Source organism: Bufo bufo, chromosome 2 (genome assembly GCF_905171765.1).
Source record: "Bufo bufo chromosome 2, aBufBuf1.1, whole genome shotgun sequence".
NCBI classification, from domain to species: Eukaryota; Metazoa; Chordata; class Amphibia; order Anura; family Bufonidae; genus Bufo; species Bufo bufo.
This window is the reverse complement of record NC_053390.1, coordinates 215,321,683-215,338,690: the sequence shown is the minus strand read 5'-3', so window position 1 is coordinate 215,338,690 and position 17,008 is coordinate 215,321,683. Positions and strand designations below refer to the sequence as shown.

General features: G+C 48.6%; 1 protein-coding gene across 1 annotated transcript in view; it reads right to left on the bottom strand.

Annotated features, from left to right (window-relative positions):
* The window catches only part of KNTC1 (kinetochore associated 1), a 265,358-nt gene that overhangs the window by 60,606 nt on the left and 187,744 nt on the right, over positions 1-17,008 (bottom strand). Inside the window, exons 41-43 of the mRNA XM_040416167.1 lie at positions 13,585-13,689; positions 6,030-6,158; positions 5,825-5,941 (exon numbers count right to left, since the gene is read on the bottom strand). Of these exons, the coding sequence (XP_040272101.1) occupies positions 5,825-5,941; positions 6,030-6,158; positions 13,585-13,689 (351 nt within the window). The remainder of the gene's footprint in view (positions 1-5,824; positions 5,942-6,029; positions 6,159-13,584; positions 13,690-17,008) is intronic.

Genomic DNA, 17,008 nt, shown 5'->3' with positions numbered 1-17,008 from the left:
CCACGCGGCCCAAGGGAGCGTCCGCTGATGCATAAGTATACACCTGGTAAAATTTTGTGAATGTGTGTAAGGAGGACCAAGTAGCCGAAGCGCGATTCCTCCGAGCCAGAGATGCGCCCACCGCTCTGGTGGAGTGAGCATTGACACCTAAGGGCGGAACCCTGCCCCGGGCGCGGTATGCCTCCGCAATTGCAGCCCGAATCCAACGTGCGATTGCCACCTTGGAGGCCGCCAATCCCTTGCGAGGACCCTACGGAATGACAAAAAGGGAGTCTGTACGCCTGGAGGGACGGAGGCTGCTAAATAAATCCTCAGAGCTCTGACAACATCTAAATGGTTCAACTCCATTTCTTTAGGGTGTGAAGGAAAGGGACACAGAGAGGGAAGGACAATTTCCTCGTTGATATGGAAGTCAGTTACCATCTTTGGGAGAAAGGAAGGAACGGGCTGGAGAACCGCCTTATCCTTATGAAGAACCAGGAAGGGTTCTCTGCAAGAGAGCGCCGGCAACTCGGACACCCGTCTGATGGATGCGATAGCTACAAGGAAAACTACTGTCACAGCCACTATCTCTGGCTGTGACCTTCCGTCCTTGCTCGTTCGGAGCTCCTAGCTGCAGTTTCGTTTCTGTGTGTTTTGTGATTCTTTATGGGTTAACTTCCCTGTGTTCATATCTGGAGTTAATCCTCTCTGTCTGCTCCATGGGTGTGGCCTCTCTGCTGCACCCATGGAACCTGTATATAAGGCCTCTTTCACACGACTGTATGACTATTTCATTGTTTGCGGTCCGTTTTTTTACAGATCCGTTGTTCCGTTTTTTGTTTCCATTGTGTTTCCGTTTCGGTTACGTTTTTCCGTATGGCATATACAGTAATTACATAGAACAAATTGGGCTGGGCATAACATTTTCAATAGATGGTTCCGCAAAAAACGGAACGGATATGGAAGACATACGGATGCATTTCCGTATGCATTCCATTTTTTTTTGCGGACCAATTGACTTTAATGGAGCCACGGAACGTGATTTGCGGCCAAATATAGAACATGTTCTATTTTTGCACGGAACGGAGATACGGAAACGGAATGCATACGGAGTACATTCAGTCTTTTTTGCGGACCCATGGAAATTAATAGTTCCGTATACGGAACGCCAAAAAACGGCCCGCAAAACGGAAAAAAAAAACGGTAGTGTGAAAGAGGCCTAAGGCTGAGGTTTCCTCAGTTCTGGGTCAGCTCTCCTGGTGTGTCTTGTCTTGTCCTGCTCCTAGTTTGTACTCACTCTCCCATGCTGATGACCCATGGGATCCGTGTCTGTCTGTGCCCTGTGGGTTTCCTACTTGTTCATTCAGTCACGAGTTGGAGGTCCCAGGAGAGACCTCCGCGTCGGCAAGCAAAAACATACAGCAATGCGGTACAGTCACAACAAAGTTTATTGCACAAACAGAATCCTAGGAGGGAAACACAGGGAAATTGAGAGCTCTATGTACCGTCCGCACAGTGGGAGGAAAACCCCCACTGCGCCACTGTCTAGTAATACTCCAGAGGGGCGTGACTAAGCAACTCCTGGTATTTACTAGGGCCCCAGATGGTAGGGTTAGGCTTTGCCGCAGGGAGTTGCCAGGGTCCACTCTGGAGCGTGAACTAGACAGTGACAACAGGAGCAAACGGACAACAGGTACCAGAAGGAACAGACGGTACATAGGCAAACATAACAGACAAATACAAGCAGGCAACTAAAAACACAAGCAGGAGTTCACGCAAGGGAACAGGAGTGGCAATAAGCAGAGAAGTACTAGCTCCACCAGTGGTATACTGCGTGGCCTTGCCCATAGCACTCTGCAGCAAGGCACGCTGCAGCAAGGGCTTGCTGAACAGAGACATATGAATACACACAAGGTGACTCAAACATAACTGGCAGAACAGATAACAGAAACACAGGAAAGAAGATGGCAATGAACAAGTAGGAAACCCACAGGGCACAGACAGACACGTATCCCATGGGTCAGCAGCATGGGAGAGTGAGTACAAACTAGGAGCAGGACAAGACAACACACACCAGGAGAGCTGACCCAGAACTGAGGAAACCTCAGCCTTATATACAGGCTCCATGGGTGCAGCAGAGAGGCCACACCCATGGAGCAGACAGAGAGGATTAACTCCAGATAGGAACACAGGTGAGTTAACCCATAAAGAATCACAAAGAACACACAAACGAAACTGCAGCGAGGAGCGCCGAACAAGCAAGGACGGAAGGTCACAGCCAGAGATAGTGGCTGTGACAACTACCTTCCAGGACAGGAGTCTGAGTGAAATCTCCCGCAAGGGCTCAAAGGGGGAAGCTTGGAGCGCTGAGAGGACTAAATTCAGACCCCAAGGTGGTAAAGGAGGACAGTACGGAGGAACCGTATGTGCCACTCCCTGAAGGAAGGTTCTTATAGGTCCCAGGGGGGCTAGAGGGCGCTGGAAAAGAATAGAAAGCGCTGACACCTGACCCTTCAAAGAACTAAGGGCCAGACCAAGGTCCAACCCTGATTGAAGAAAGGACAGGACCATGGGGAGAGAAAAACGAAGTGGGGGAATGTTCACAGAAACCCAGGAAGGACCTCCAGGTCTTGTAATAGATCCTTGACGATGCAGGCTTCCTGGCCTGAATCATAGTGCGGATGACATCCGCCGAAAAACCTCTTCGCGTCCGAATGGCGGTTTCAATAGCCACACCGTCAAACGAAGAAACCTTAAATGCTGATGGAAGACCGGTCCCTGCGAAAGAAGGTTGTCTCTGAGTGGCAGTGACCAAGGAACGTCTCCTAGAAGGAGAACGAGGTCTGCGTACCACGCGCGATGGGGCCAATCCGGAGCGACTAGGATCGTCGGAATGCCCTCCATCCTGATTTTCCATAGAACCCTGGGTAGGAGGGGGAGGAAACATGTAAAGGAAGGAGAACCCCTGCCAAGGGAAGATCAGGGCGTCCACGCCGCAAGCTTCCAGATCTCTTGCTCGGGAGAGGAAGGTGGGAAGTTTCCGATTGAGTTTTGAGGCCATCAAGTCAACGTCCGGGTGACCCAAACGTAGACAGATCGTCTCGAACACCTCCGGGTGGAGGGACCACTCGCCCGGATCTATTGTCATCCTGCTGAGGAAGTCCGCAGTCCAGTTCTCCACACCTGGAATGTAGATTGCTGAAATCGCCGGTACGTGGGCCTCGGCCCATCGTAAGATTTTGGCAGACTCCTGCATCACTGCGAAGCTGCGTGTTTTCCCCTGGTGGTTGACGTACGCCAGGGCCGTGGCGTTGTCCGACTGGACTCTGACCGGGCGACCCCTCAGGAGGTGGGTCCAGTGCCAAAGGAATAAAAGAATCGCCCTGAGCTCCAGGATATTGATCGGAAGCTTGGACTCCGACCGAGACCATGTGCCTTGGACTCTCCTGGGAGGGAACAAACGTCCAGGATATTGGAAGGAAGGCCCTTCCCAGAAGTGGAACCGACAGCCACCAACAGAGGGACAACCTCACTAGAGGAGAGAGGCGGATGGGACAGTCCAGAATCTCAGATGATTTGTTTCAGGAGGACAGGATCGCTCTCTGGAACGTGCGAGAGTGGAACTGTGCAAAGGGAATCGCCTTGAAACAGGCGACCATCTTCCCCAATGTCTTCATGCAGAGGCGAATGGACGGAAGCCTGCAGTCGAGAACAACCCTCACCGAGCGGTGTAAGGCTAGTCACTTGTCTGTAGGAAGGCGAACTTGTGCCGCTTCCGTGTCCAGAAGCATACCCAGAAAGACCAGTTGCCTGGAGGGAGTCAGAGATGAGTCAGCCACCCGAAACGTGCAAGGGCTTCCAGCGTGATCTTACGTTGCTCGACGCCTGAGCGAAAGAGTGACCCTTGATGAGGATGTCGTCCAGATAATGCATAAGGAAGATGCCTCGGGAACGGAGCAGGGCGAGAAGAGAATTTATGTGAAGACCCGAGGTGCAGTCGACAGCCCGAACGGGAGTGCGACAAACTGGTAATGATAGTCTCCAATTGCAAACCTCAGGAAGCGCTGATGACTCTGCGCGATCGGGACGTGAAGGTATGTGTCCTTGATATCTACAGCCGAAAGGAATTCCCCCCGTTCTAAAGAAGCAAATTACGGAACAAAGGGATTCCATCTGAAACCGCTGGAGACGGAGGAACCTGTTCAGCAGTTTGAGGTCCAGGATTGGGCGCACAGAGCCCTCCTTTTTGGGGAATACAAAAAAGGTTTGAGTAGAACCACACGAACCTCTCTGCTGGGGGAACAGGAGAGATGACTCCTCGGTCCAGGAGGGACTGAATGGCCTGGGAGAAGGCGGCCGCCCGCTCAGGGTCCCGCAGGGGACGGGATTGCTGCCACCTTCACGGTCACGGATGGCAGCAATGAGGCTATCTACAGTGGAGGCCAACTTGCAAGGCTTCACCGTATCCATGTCCAAAATCAGAATTCTCTAATTCTCTACCTCTCCTTCAGACGGCATGTCCCCAGGAGAAGAAAAACCCGAGGGAGATCATAAGTGACCTAAGGAGAGGAGACAACAGTTTCTACCAGAGCCAGGAGCGAGCGCCGCCGTAGGAGGATGTCCCCTGAGAAGAGCTTCCTGAGCGCTGTGGCGGGAATCCGTAACCGCCGCAGCGCCTGTATAGTTGCGACGGTGCTCCGCCAGCAGGCTGCCCACCGATGTGGAGCGCCGCCCGTCCTGTAAGTGGGAGGTATGCGTCTGGATCGGCGCGCCCGAGATAGGTCCCGCCCCCTCCTTCCGAATATACTCCGTCTGTTCACAGTGGAACCCCTGCAGATGGCAGGCTCAAAGATGTCTAATAAAGATCATCCCCCGCCGGTAGAGTCACGCAGAAGACCAGAAAGTGCCGCTTCTGGGGGGGAGGGAGGGAGGGGGGGTCGAAGGCCGGGAGCAGGCATTACTTATCTGTCCTGCCGCCATCTTCACCCTTCCTCTTCTCCAGCAGGATCACCCCTTCAGTTACTGGCACTGTAGTGGCAGGACACAGGAAGAGGGACTTGGATGGGTGACGCTTCCACCGGCGGGATGCAGGGGAGCGAGGCTGCCCTGGTCCACCTTGTCTTGCCTCCTATTGACACTAGAAAAAACTGAAGCTCTCTCTCCAGGCTGGAGGGGGTATAGCTGCCAGGGGAGGGGCTAACAGCTTCTACCTAGTGTCAACGCCTCCTAGAGGACATAACTATACCCATGGTTCCGGTGTCCCCCAATGAATATGGGCGAGAAATATTTTTTTTCTTATTGTCCTCCTCTAAAACCTAGGTTTGTCTTAGAGGGCGAAAAATACGGTACACATATTCTTTATTGCCAAAGGATCTTACTATATAATGTAATCAGAGGAAGGATACTGCGCATTAACAATTCCATTATATAAATTGTTCTGTTATACAGTATGCACCTTGCTATTATTATTTAAGGAAAAGCCAAAGCAGTATTAAATGAACACCCCACTAATCAAAGAAATGGCTTCTTTCCATGTCAGGTTATCAGGACCTGAATTTACAAGTCTAGGATAAACAGATTTTCTGGTGTTACCATGATAAGACTTCCTGTTCTGTGGTCCGGAGGTTTCCTCTTGTTCTGTGTGTATTTTGAGTCCAAATAAGCATTCACATCAATGTCCACATATTAACATTTTAAAGAAGAAAAATAATTATGGAAACCAGTACGTGAAAACAGCCATGAGGCACACAAGTCCCTTCAAATAAACTGTTCTTTTTATTATAATGTTGCAGAGAACACATCACCTGCCCAATATACTGTATGTGCCTAAGATTTGACTTACTCCAATGTTGCAGAGCTGGATTCCCCACTTGGCATCAGTAATTAGCTCCTGAAATTTGATCCATACTTCTTTTTCATGATACACATAGGCAAGCTGGGCTCCAACCACTGCTACAGCCTACAAAAGAGATCATGTTTTATTTTGAAAGAAAAATACACAAGTTTAAAACTTTCCCAACGGGCATATCATGTAATCATCAACATACCAAAATCTTGTTGTAATTTTGCCATGAGTTGCTTATGACATCCCAAAGTTTTGCAAACACTTCTTTCTTGGGGAGTAAAGAGCAGTACGCCAGTGCAAGGTTACAATCCACCACTCGACAATTGAAAACCTGTCTCAATCAAATGAATAAATAAAATATACACAACAAAAGCAGTCATACAGCACCTCTAGTAATGACAGAGGCACTAGAATCATCATTGACCTAAATATAAAGCTACTGCAATTAATTTCAAGTAATATCTCATCATAAAATAACATTATTTAAACCAGGTATTATTAATTTTTATTAATTTTTTTATATTCCAATTTACACACTGGCCAATTCCAGAAGAAAGAATACGCAAGAGATTTAAACAGGTTGCCAAAGGGGATGGATTTTTCTTAAATGGGGTTAAAAATACAAAAAACGAGATTTTTGTATAACTTACCAGTAAAATCTCTTTCTCGCTCTTTCCTTGGGGGACACAGAAGACCTTGGGTATAGCTCATCTCCATAGGAGGCGTGACACTAAGTGAAAGCTGTTAAGCCCCTCCTCCACAGCTATACCCTCAGCCTGGAGAGAGAGACTGCCAGTTGCGTGTCCAAGCAGTGAGAAAAGGCAAAGTCCAACAAGGAACCAACAAGCCAACTACCCAACGGGTAACACAAACTCGGAAACCGTGTAGAGAAAAACAATGAATGGGTGGGTGCTGTGTCCCCCAAGGAAAGAGCGAGAAAGAGATTTTACTGGTAAGTTATACAAAAATCTCGTTTTCTCGCCCAGTTTCCTTGGGGGACACAGAAGACCTTGGGACGTTCAAAAGCAGTCCAAAAGGGGAGGGACCACAGCTCCAAGGCGAAGCACCCGAAGGCATCAAGGAACCGCCGCCTGCAGACCCAGGCGGACCAAAGCAGCATACGCCGAAGCCAGAGTATGCACCCTGTAGAACTCTGTAAAGCGTGCAAGGAAGACCTGTGGCCGCCTTGCTCAAATGCATGGCTGAAGCCCAATGCCTCCTGCCCAGGAGGCACCGACCGCTCTGGTGAAATGAACGGTGACAGCAAAGGCAGAATCCTGCCCTCGGTGCGGTAACCTCAGCAATAGCCAATCTGATAAAGCGGAGGAAAACCACCCTGGAGTCCGTCAACTCTAAGCGCGGACCTCTAGGAAACCCAAGAGACCGAACGTCGACAAGAGTCGGAGATCTCCAAGTAAAACCGGCAAGGCCCAAACAACGTCCAAATCGGTGAAGTGTTGAAGCGAAAGGCAATACCACCTTCAGAAGGAAGGAACGGGATGTAGAAACAGCCCTGTCCTGGGAAAAGACAGAAGGCTCAGAACAAAAAAGGGGCCATTCAGGCACCCGTCAGAGACACGACTGATACGGAAACACAACCGTACAGGACAGGCGGGGTAGAGAGAACTTCTGTAACGGCTCCAAGGAAAAGATTGGAGCGCCGAGAGCTCAGTATGTAGTTCCCAGGGCGGTACCGAAGGACAGTACAGAGGAACCCAAGAGCCATTTCGAGTAAGAAGGTCTTGACAGGCCCAGAGGGCCGGGGAACGCTGGAAGAGGAAGAACAGCGCTGACACTTGACACCTCAAGTAAAGGAATCTCAGTCCCAGGTCCAGGCCGGACTGGAAAAAAGACAGAACCATGGGGAGAGAAAAAGTCAGAGTGGGGAATGCACAGCTTCCCACAGAACCCCAGACAAAAAAAACATAAGTCTTACGACAGATCCTGGACGAAAATACAGCAAGGAGCGGACAATAGCGAACCCGCTGGAGTCGCCTGGCAAGCGGGCGAAAACCCAATGTGATCAGGCGCAGACCAGTAACACGGGCAGAAGTCGACAAAACTGGTCCAGTCGGCCCCCGAGCAACGTTATCCCGTATCCACCCGAGTGGGGGAGCAGAAGGACAGACGGAACGGAACCAAAGGGTCCGCCCAGTATCCGCCAGATGCCAGGACAAGACAGGCTAAAGTCCATGCTGATGTAGCCATGTTCTACAGTCCTGGTGTGGGAGATCAAAGGACAATCTGGACCGAAAGGTAGTCCCCCCAAGTTACCGAGAAGGTAAGTCTACAGCAGGACCATTGACTTAGAATGGACCACGCAATCTGCACTCAGCGGGAGGACAGAACGCGGTAGACTCGGTAAATAGGCACAGCCAATACAGCCAGTGTGAACAAGGGAGACAGTACGAGGCCAAAAGGAACACCGGAACCATCCACATGAACAACCATGCTCTCCCCAGAGGGGAGGACAGTGAAGGAACAGCCTCTGAAGTCTGCGGGACAGAAGCCACATCGGAGTGATCTGTACCGAGCGGGAGCCAAACAGAGCCAGCGAGATAAGGTAGTCGAGACAGAGGCCGGCATAACACCCTCCAACCGAACGGAGGAGTGGGCAACAGGGAAGCCATAGGACAGCTCAAAAGCAGAACCCTGCTACACTGTGAGATGCCCGGTTCACCGCCTCGCAGAAGGCGAATACCCTGAAGAACCCAAGGTGGAGGTCCTCCGACCTGGGTAATCGAGCACCCAAGAGAATTTGGGTGACCTTCCCGAGAAAAGCGGCCCGCACTTGGTAGCAGATCAGACTGAAGCGTAGAGGCGCCAAGAGGAAGGACTCATACCACACTACATCCGAAGAGGAGGAAATTTGAGCAGGCAAGGGAACCGCAGTCCTGCCAGAGCCAACGAAGAATTCGAGGGGCGCTCAAGACAACAGCACTCTCGACCATGTGACCACTAGCGCAGGGAAAGAAATACCACGGAAGGACGAATGGGCACGCATCTAGGAACCACGAACACTCCCTGGGATGAAGGGCCAACTAAATGAATGAGTATCACTCAGCTCCGTGCAGCATAGAGCAAGTAGAGCCCGTCCGGGTCAGGTGGACAGAATGAACTCCTTAGAGACGAGTGCAAGGCTTGCGGCAAGCATCGTATCCCAAGAAAACAAAAGTATGCCGCAGGAAGCAGATGAGGCATACGTACGAGCAGCCCGTAAGCAGTGAGAAGGCCAACCCACCTACAGGAGGAGAAGGCATACACGGCCCAAACAACGCACAAGAACGTCCGCTCACTGCAAAAAGGTTAATTCAGCGAAAAAGGGGGCTCGCCACAGAGTGCCACAGCATGTACGTAATTGCAAAGTGCAACCTGCAAGGGAGTTATGCACAAGCCTAGTATAGCATGCGATGGAACGCAAGCAGTCCGCCCCGAAAGGGGGGAAATTGTATCTGGCAAACTGCAGTCGGCAAGAGTGCAAAGGCCGGTCCCAAAAGGGAGTGATGCCTAAGGCCGTACCTACTTCAGAGAAGCAGGACATACCATATAATCCAGCAGGAACGCAGGAGGTCCACCTAGTGAAAGGGGAACATGCACAGGGTTATCCTAGCATTAAGTGAGTGTGCAATAATACACCCAACACTGACTTAGCGAGAGTGCAACTACTCTGCCAATGAAGGGGGACATGTACAAGTCCAGCACAGCCATACAAGGACAGCCGTGAATCTCATGAGCGTGCCAAATTCTGCCCATGGAATGTGGGGTGGTCACGCACAAGGCCAGCACCGTATCCAATGGGAGTGCAAGCGTTCCACCCATGTTAGAGGGCCATGCTCATGGCCAGCAAGGTATCCGGTGAGAGTGTAGCATGCCGCCCAGAAAAAAAGGGGGGGTAATGCACATGGCCAGCATCTCATCCAGGGAGAGTGCGTGCACCCGCCATGTATGGGAGTCATACACATGGCCAGCAACGTACTGGTGAGAGACAAACACAGTCAGTGAGAATGTGTGTATGTCACCTGAGGAAGGAAGGCATGCCCATGGCAGGCAGCGAATCCAGCGAGAGTGCGTACACCGCCCACGGAAGAGGGGTCATGCATATGGCCGACAGCGGATCCAGCGAGAGTGCAAGCACCCCGCCATGTATGAGGTACATGCACATGGCCAGTAACGTACCTGCGAGAAAACAACCACAGACAGAGGGATGTATGTATGCTGCCTGAGTCATGCCTATGGCTGGCAGCGAAACCAGTGAGAGTGCAGCATAGTAACATAGTACATAAGTACATCATAGCCCATCAGAGAGAGTGCAGCGTTCCGCCTAAGGAAGGGGGTCGTGCACATAGCCAGTACCGTATCCGGTGAGAGTGCAGTATTCCGCCTAAAAAGGGGGGTCATGCACATGATCGGCAACAAATCCAGTGAGAGCGCTGTCTTCCGCCCATGGAAGGGGGTCACGCGCATGGCCGACAACGAATCCAGTGAGAGCGCTGCGTTCCGCCCATGGAAGGGGGTGACGCACATGGCCGGCAGTGAATCCAGCGAGAGTGCAGCGTTCCGGCTAGACAAGGGGGTCGTGCACCTGGCCGGCAGCAAATCCATAGAGAGTGCAGCATTCCGCCTATGGAAGGGGGTCGTGCACATGGCCAGCACCGTATCCGGTGAAGGTGCAGTATTCCGCCTAAAAGGGGGTCATGCACATGGCCAGCCGGCAGCCAGGGAGAGTGCAGTATCCCGCCTAGGAGGGGGGGGGGATGCACATGGCAGGCACCATAACTGAAGAGATGATGAATGCTGCCTACGGAAGGGCCGCATGCACTTGGCCAGCGCCGTATCCTGGAAGAGGGCAGGAAAACCGCCTAAAAGGGGAAATGCCCTAGCAGCGACGCAGGTTGGGAGCGCAACACTATGCCGCCTGTGGAAAGAGGGCATTCAGACATGCAGCACTACTGATGAGGCTGCAGCGTCCTGCGCAGTCCAAAAGAAATCTGTTATTATTATATATATATATATATATATATATATATATATATATATATATATATATGTATTTATTATTATTTCTTTTTTTTTTTTTTTATTAAAAACACAGCCTCTCTGAGGCTAAAGGGGGCCACCATATAGGGGCACAGATAGTCAGGAAAAAGGAAAAAAGGGGGGCCAGCCATACAGGCCCATAGGGATCCGGCCTGTACCCAAAGGGTTAACATGGATCCGGCCTGGAGGGCGGCGCTGCGATCCCCTGGGGGCGGAGGAACCTCCCGGCGGGAAAAATTCGCGCCTGGAGAAGTTCCCGCCCCCTCCACCAGAGGCCGGAATTTTGCGGCCTAGTAGGCCGTGAAGCCGGGGACTAAATTTGCGGCGCCCGGTATGTACCGCCGGGACCTGAGGCGGAGTGGCGCATCAAACCGGCCGCGGGTGCCCACCCTGCGGGCCGGTCGGAATTGCGGCCCAGCAGGCCGCGAAGCCTGGGCCAAAATTTGCGGAGCCCCACCGACCGACACCGACGGTCGGCCGGGGCCTGCTGGGCCTAGAAGTCAAGCCCAAAGCCGGCCGCGGGAGCCCACCCCGCCGGCCGGAGGAGTCAGGGGCCCAGAAGGAGATTGCCGCTCTGCGGCACCCCAGGGGCCAGCATAGATCCAGCAGGGGACTAGAGGCCCAATATGGGGGTCAGGCATGCAGGAGACCAGGGTGGGGGGGTGGGGGACGTAGGGCTGGAGAAGCCAATCTCTTACCACAGCCGTCTTCACCCTCGGTCCATTCCAGCAGGGTCGCCCCTTCAGCTACTGGCACCGTAGTGGCAGGACGCTGGAAGAGGGACTTGGCGTGCGGGCGACCCTTGCGCTGGCGGGATGTAGGGGAGCTGGGCTGCCCTGATCCACCTTGTCTTCTGTGGGGGAGGCAGCAGTGCGGGTGACCGGCACTGGCGCAGCTCAACCCCGGGAGAACAGAGAGGTCTAGTGCGTCTCTGTTATCCCTGATGATCTGGAACAAAAGGAAAAGAAAAAAGTAAAAAACTAAAATTTAAACAAGGAGAAACCAGCCCTGCAGAGCAGGGAGTGTCTTGCCTCCTTGGACACTAAGCAAAAAACTGGCAGTCTCTCTCTCCAGGCTGAGGGTATAGCTGTGGAGGAGGGGCTTAACAGCTTTCACTTAGTGTCACGCCTCCTATGGAGATGAGCTATACCCAAGGTCTTCTGTGTCCCCCAAGGAAACTGGGCGAGAAATAAGCATTATTTGCATTTCCAGTTTAATGCTGCAGTGTCGCTGCTGACCACCTCTGTTCAACGAAATGGAAATGCCTGCTCAGCCAATTAGCGGCTGCAGCCCAGTCCCAGCAGTACATGAGTGGATCCAGAAAGTAAGGAGCATCAGGAGCTGCTGCAGTGTCGGAACGACAGAAGATCAGTGAGGAGAGTAGGGCTTATTTTTTAAATTTATTCTGGCCCTTCTAAAAAAAATAAAAAATCATCTGTAGCATCCTTAAACTTTTACTCCAAAAATGCACCAAAATTTTGGTGGAAGGAGATGCAATTGAGCCATGCCTCCTTATACTATAATTCATATCTACTTTCTGATAAGCCTATGTCCCTTTTTGAAGGAGGCTTAAAAAGGTTACAAAAAAGTGTCAAATACTTGATAACTGTGGTGAAAAGCATGTATGCCAGTTTTTGACACAAATTGCACCAAATAAACTGGCGCATTTTCAATGGGAAATCTCTCCATTATTTCTTCTCTAATTAGCAAAAACTAAAATAAAAATACATGACATTCCTTTTAATTTGTTGCCATTAATGTTTTAGGTTAAAGAGAACTCAAAATTTTTGAGTTAGTTCTAGTTACGCCACTGGAGATAGCCGTCAGTCACTGATAGCTGTACAGGGGGGTGGTGTTAGGTTCAGAAACAGCAAAGGTTTAAATGTACAAATTAGGGCTCTTTCACACTTGCGTTGTCCGGATCCGGCGTGTACTCCACTTGCCGGAATTACCCGCCGGATCCGGAAAAACGCAAGTGTACTGAAAGCATTTGAAGACGGATCCGTCTTCAAAATGCGTTCAGTGTTACTATGGCAGCCAGGACGCTATTAAAGTCCTGGCTGCCATAGTAGGAGCGGGGGAGCGGTATACTTACAGTCCGTGCGGCTCCCGGGGCGCTCCAGAATGACGTCACTCTAAGGAGCCCCGGGAGCCGCACGGACGGTAAGTATACTGCTCCCCCGCTACACTTTACCATGGCAAACAGGACTTTAGCGTCCTTGCAGCCATGGTAACCATTCAGAAAAAGCTAAACGTCGGATCCGGTAATGCGCCGAAACGACGTTTAGCTTAAGGCCAGATCCGGATTAATGCCTTTCAATGGGCATTAATTCCGGATCTGGCCTTGCGGCAAGTGTTCAGGATTTTTGGCCGGAGCAAAAAGCGCAGCATGCTGCGGTATTTTCTCCGGCCAAAAAACGTTCCGTTCCGGAACTGAAGACATCCTGATGCATCCTGAACGGATTTCTCTCCATTCAGAATGCATTAGGATAAAACTGATCAGGATTCTTCCGGCATAGAGCCCCGACGACGGAACTCTATGCCGGAAGAAAAGAACGCAAATGTGAAAGGGCCCTTACAAGTTTTGCTGATTTTTTTTTTTACATATTCTGCTCAGCGTCTCCTGCCTGTGGATTACACCGCATTTTGTGGTGACCGATGTATGATGGTTGTGCCACTTCTCGGTACAAAAATGTATTATGAACATCATCTTTTCTCACCTTATGTAATAATGCCATTGCAGTGTCTTTAATTATTGCAACTGTTTTCTCTCCAAGTACTGTAATAAATGTTCTGGTTTCTGCCATCACTTTTTCATCATGTAGCTAAAAATGTAACACAAAGTTAGAGGTAACAAAATGTTCCATTTAACCCCTTCAAGCGACAGCCAGTTTGGACCAAATATCGGAGCCCCATTTTTTGAATCTGACGTGTCAGTTTATCTGGTATTAACTTTGGAACACTTACTTATCCAAGCCATTCCGAGATTGTTTTTTCGTGACACATTGTACTTCATATTAGTGGTGAATTGGAGTTTACACGTTTTACCTTTATGCATAAAAAAAATCTAAAATTTGCTGCTAATTTTCCAAATTAGAATTTCTCTGCTTTTTAGACGGATAGTGATACCTCATAAAATAGTTATTACTTTACATTCCCCATATGTCTACTTTATGTTGGCATCATTTTGTAAATGTCATTTTATTTTTTCAGGAAGTTAGAAGGCTTTAGAAGCAAAATTTTCTAAAAACACACTTTAAGGACCAGTTCAGTTATGGAGTCACTTTGTGGGACGTACATAGTAGAAACCACCCATAAATAACCCAATTTTAGAAACTACAGTCGTGGCCAAAAGTTTTGAGAATTACATAAATATTGGAAATTGGAAAAGTTGCTGCTTAAGTTTTTATAATAGCAATTTGCATATACTCCAGAATGTTATGAAGAGTGATCAGATGAATTGCATAGTTCTTCTTTGTCATGAAAATTAACTTAATCCCAAAAAAACCTTTCCACTGCATTTCATTGCTGTCATTAAAGGACCTACTGAGATCATTTCAGTAATCGTCTTGTTAACTCAGGTGAGAATGTTGACGAGCACAAGGCTGGAGATCATTATGTCAGGCTGATTGGGTTAAAATGGCAGACTTGACATGTTAAAAGGAGGGTGATGCCTGAAATCATTGTTCTTCCATTGTTAACCATGGTAACCTGCAAAGAAACGCGTGCAGCCATCATTGCGTTGCATAAAAATGGCTTCACAGGCAAGGATATTGTGGCTACTAAGATTGCACCTCAATCAACAATTTATAGGATCATCAAGAACTTCAAGGAAAGAGGTTCAATTCTTGTTAAGAAGGCTTCAGGGCATCCAAGAAAGTCCAGCAAGCACCAGGATCGTCTCCTAAAAAGGATTCAGCTGCGGGATTGGAGTGCCACCAGTGCAGAGCTTGCTCAGGAATGACAGCAGGCAGGTGTGAGCGCATCTGCACGCACAGTGAGGCGAAGACTTTTGGAAGATGGCCTGGTGTCAAGAAGGGCAGCAAAGAAGCCACTTCTTTCCAAAAAAACATCAGGGACAGATTGATCTTCTGCAGAAAGTATGGTGAATGGACTGCTGAGGACTGGGGCAAAGTCATGTTCTCCGATGAAGCCTCTTTCCGATTGTTTGGGGCATCTGGAAAAAGGCTTGTCCGGAGAAGAAAAGGTGAGCGCTACCATCAGTCCTGTGTCATGCCAACAGTAAAGCATCCTGAGTCCATTCATGTGTGGGGTTGCTTCTCATCCAAGGGAGTGGGCTCACTCACAATTTTGCCCAAAAACACAGCCATGAATAAAGAATGGTACCAAAACACCCTCCAACAGCAACTTCCAACAATCCAACAACAGTTTGGTGAAGAACAATGCATTTTCCAGCACGATGGAGCACCGTGCCATGAGCAAAAGTGATAACTAAGTGGCTTGGGGACCAAAACTTTGACATTTTGGGTCCATGGCCTGGAAACTTGTGGTCAATCCTCAAGAGGCGGATGGACAAACAAAACCCCACTAATTCTGACAAACTCCAAGAAGTGATTATGAAAGAATGGGTTGCTATCAGTCAGAAATTGGCCCAGAAGTTGATTGAGAGCATGCCCAGTCGAATTGCAGAGGTCCTGAAAAAGAAGGGCCAACACTGCAAATACTGACTTCTTTGCATAAATGTCATGTAATTGTCGATAAAAGCCTTTGAAACGTATGAAGTGCGTGTAATTATATTTCACTACATCACAGAAACAACTGAAACAAAGATCTAAAAGCAGTTTAGCAGCAAACTTTGCGAAAAATAATATTTGTGTCATTCTCAAAACTTTTGGCCACGACTGTACACCCCTCAAGTTATTCAAAACTGATTTTACAAACTTTATTAACCCTTTAGTTGTTCCACAAGAATTAAAGCAAATTGGAGGGGAAATTTTAAAAAAATTTTGTTCATATTTTCCATTTAAATCCAATTTTCCTGTGACACGGCAAGGGTTAACAGTCAAAGAAACCTCAATATTTATTACCATAATTCTGCAGTTTACAGAAACACCCCATATGTGGTCGTAGCCTGCAGTATGGGCGCATGGCAGGGTGCAGAGGGAAGGGAGCACCATATTGTTAACGGAGGGCAGATCTTGCTGGTATGGTTTTCAGGTGCCACGTCACATTTGAAGAGACCCTGAGGTACCTCTAGAAAGAAAACCCCAAAAAGTGACCCTATTTTGTAAACTACACTCCTCAATGACTAATTCTAGGGGTGAAGTGAATGCATTGACCCAACAAGCGTTTCATAAAATTTTAGAAACACATGGCTGTAAAAATGAAAAATGAACTGTTATTTTTAATATAAAGTTGCTTTAGCCCCAATTTTTCATTTTCACAATAGGAAACAGGAGAAAATGCACCCTACAATTTATTTTTATTTTTTTCAGAATACGGGAACACCCGTATATGTGGTCATAAACCGCTGTTTGGAGGCACGGCAGCATTCAGAAGGGAAGGAGCGGCATCTGGATTTTCTAACATGTAATCTGCTGAAATTAGTTTAGGGCCCATAACATTATTATTTTGTCACCAATGTAGCTGTGTGAGGGCTTGTTTTTTGCAGGACGGGCTGTAGTTTTTATTGGTATCCTTTTTGTCTACATGTCTTTCTGATTACTTTTATACCATTTTTTGTGGAGGTGAAGTGAGCAAATATGGCAATTCTGTCATTGTTTTTCATTTTTATGGGGTTCCTCTTACGGTAAATTTTGTATGATTATTTTATTATGTGGGTTGATACGGTTATGGCGATACCAAATTTATATAGTTTTTTTTATGTTTTACTACTTTTTCAGCATAAAATCCCTTTTGTGTTAAAAATAAATCATATTTTGCATCACCATATACTAAAATCCATAACATTTAAATTTTTTCACCAATGCAGCTGTATGGAACCTCATTTTTTGCAGTAAGAGCTGTAGTTTCTATTGGTATCATTTTTGGGTACATATATCTTTTTGATCCCTTTTTATACCATTTTTTGTGGAGCAAAGAGGGCAAAATGGTAATTCTGTCAGTGTTTATTATTTTTTATGGGGTTCCTCTTGTGGTAAATGTAAAGGTGTGCTTTTGTTA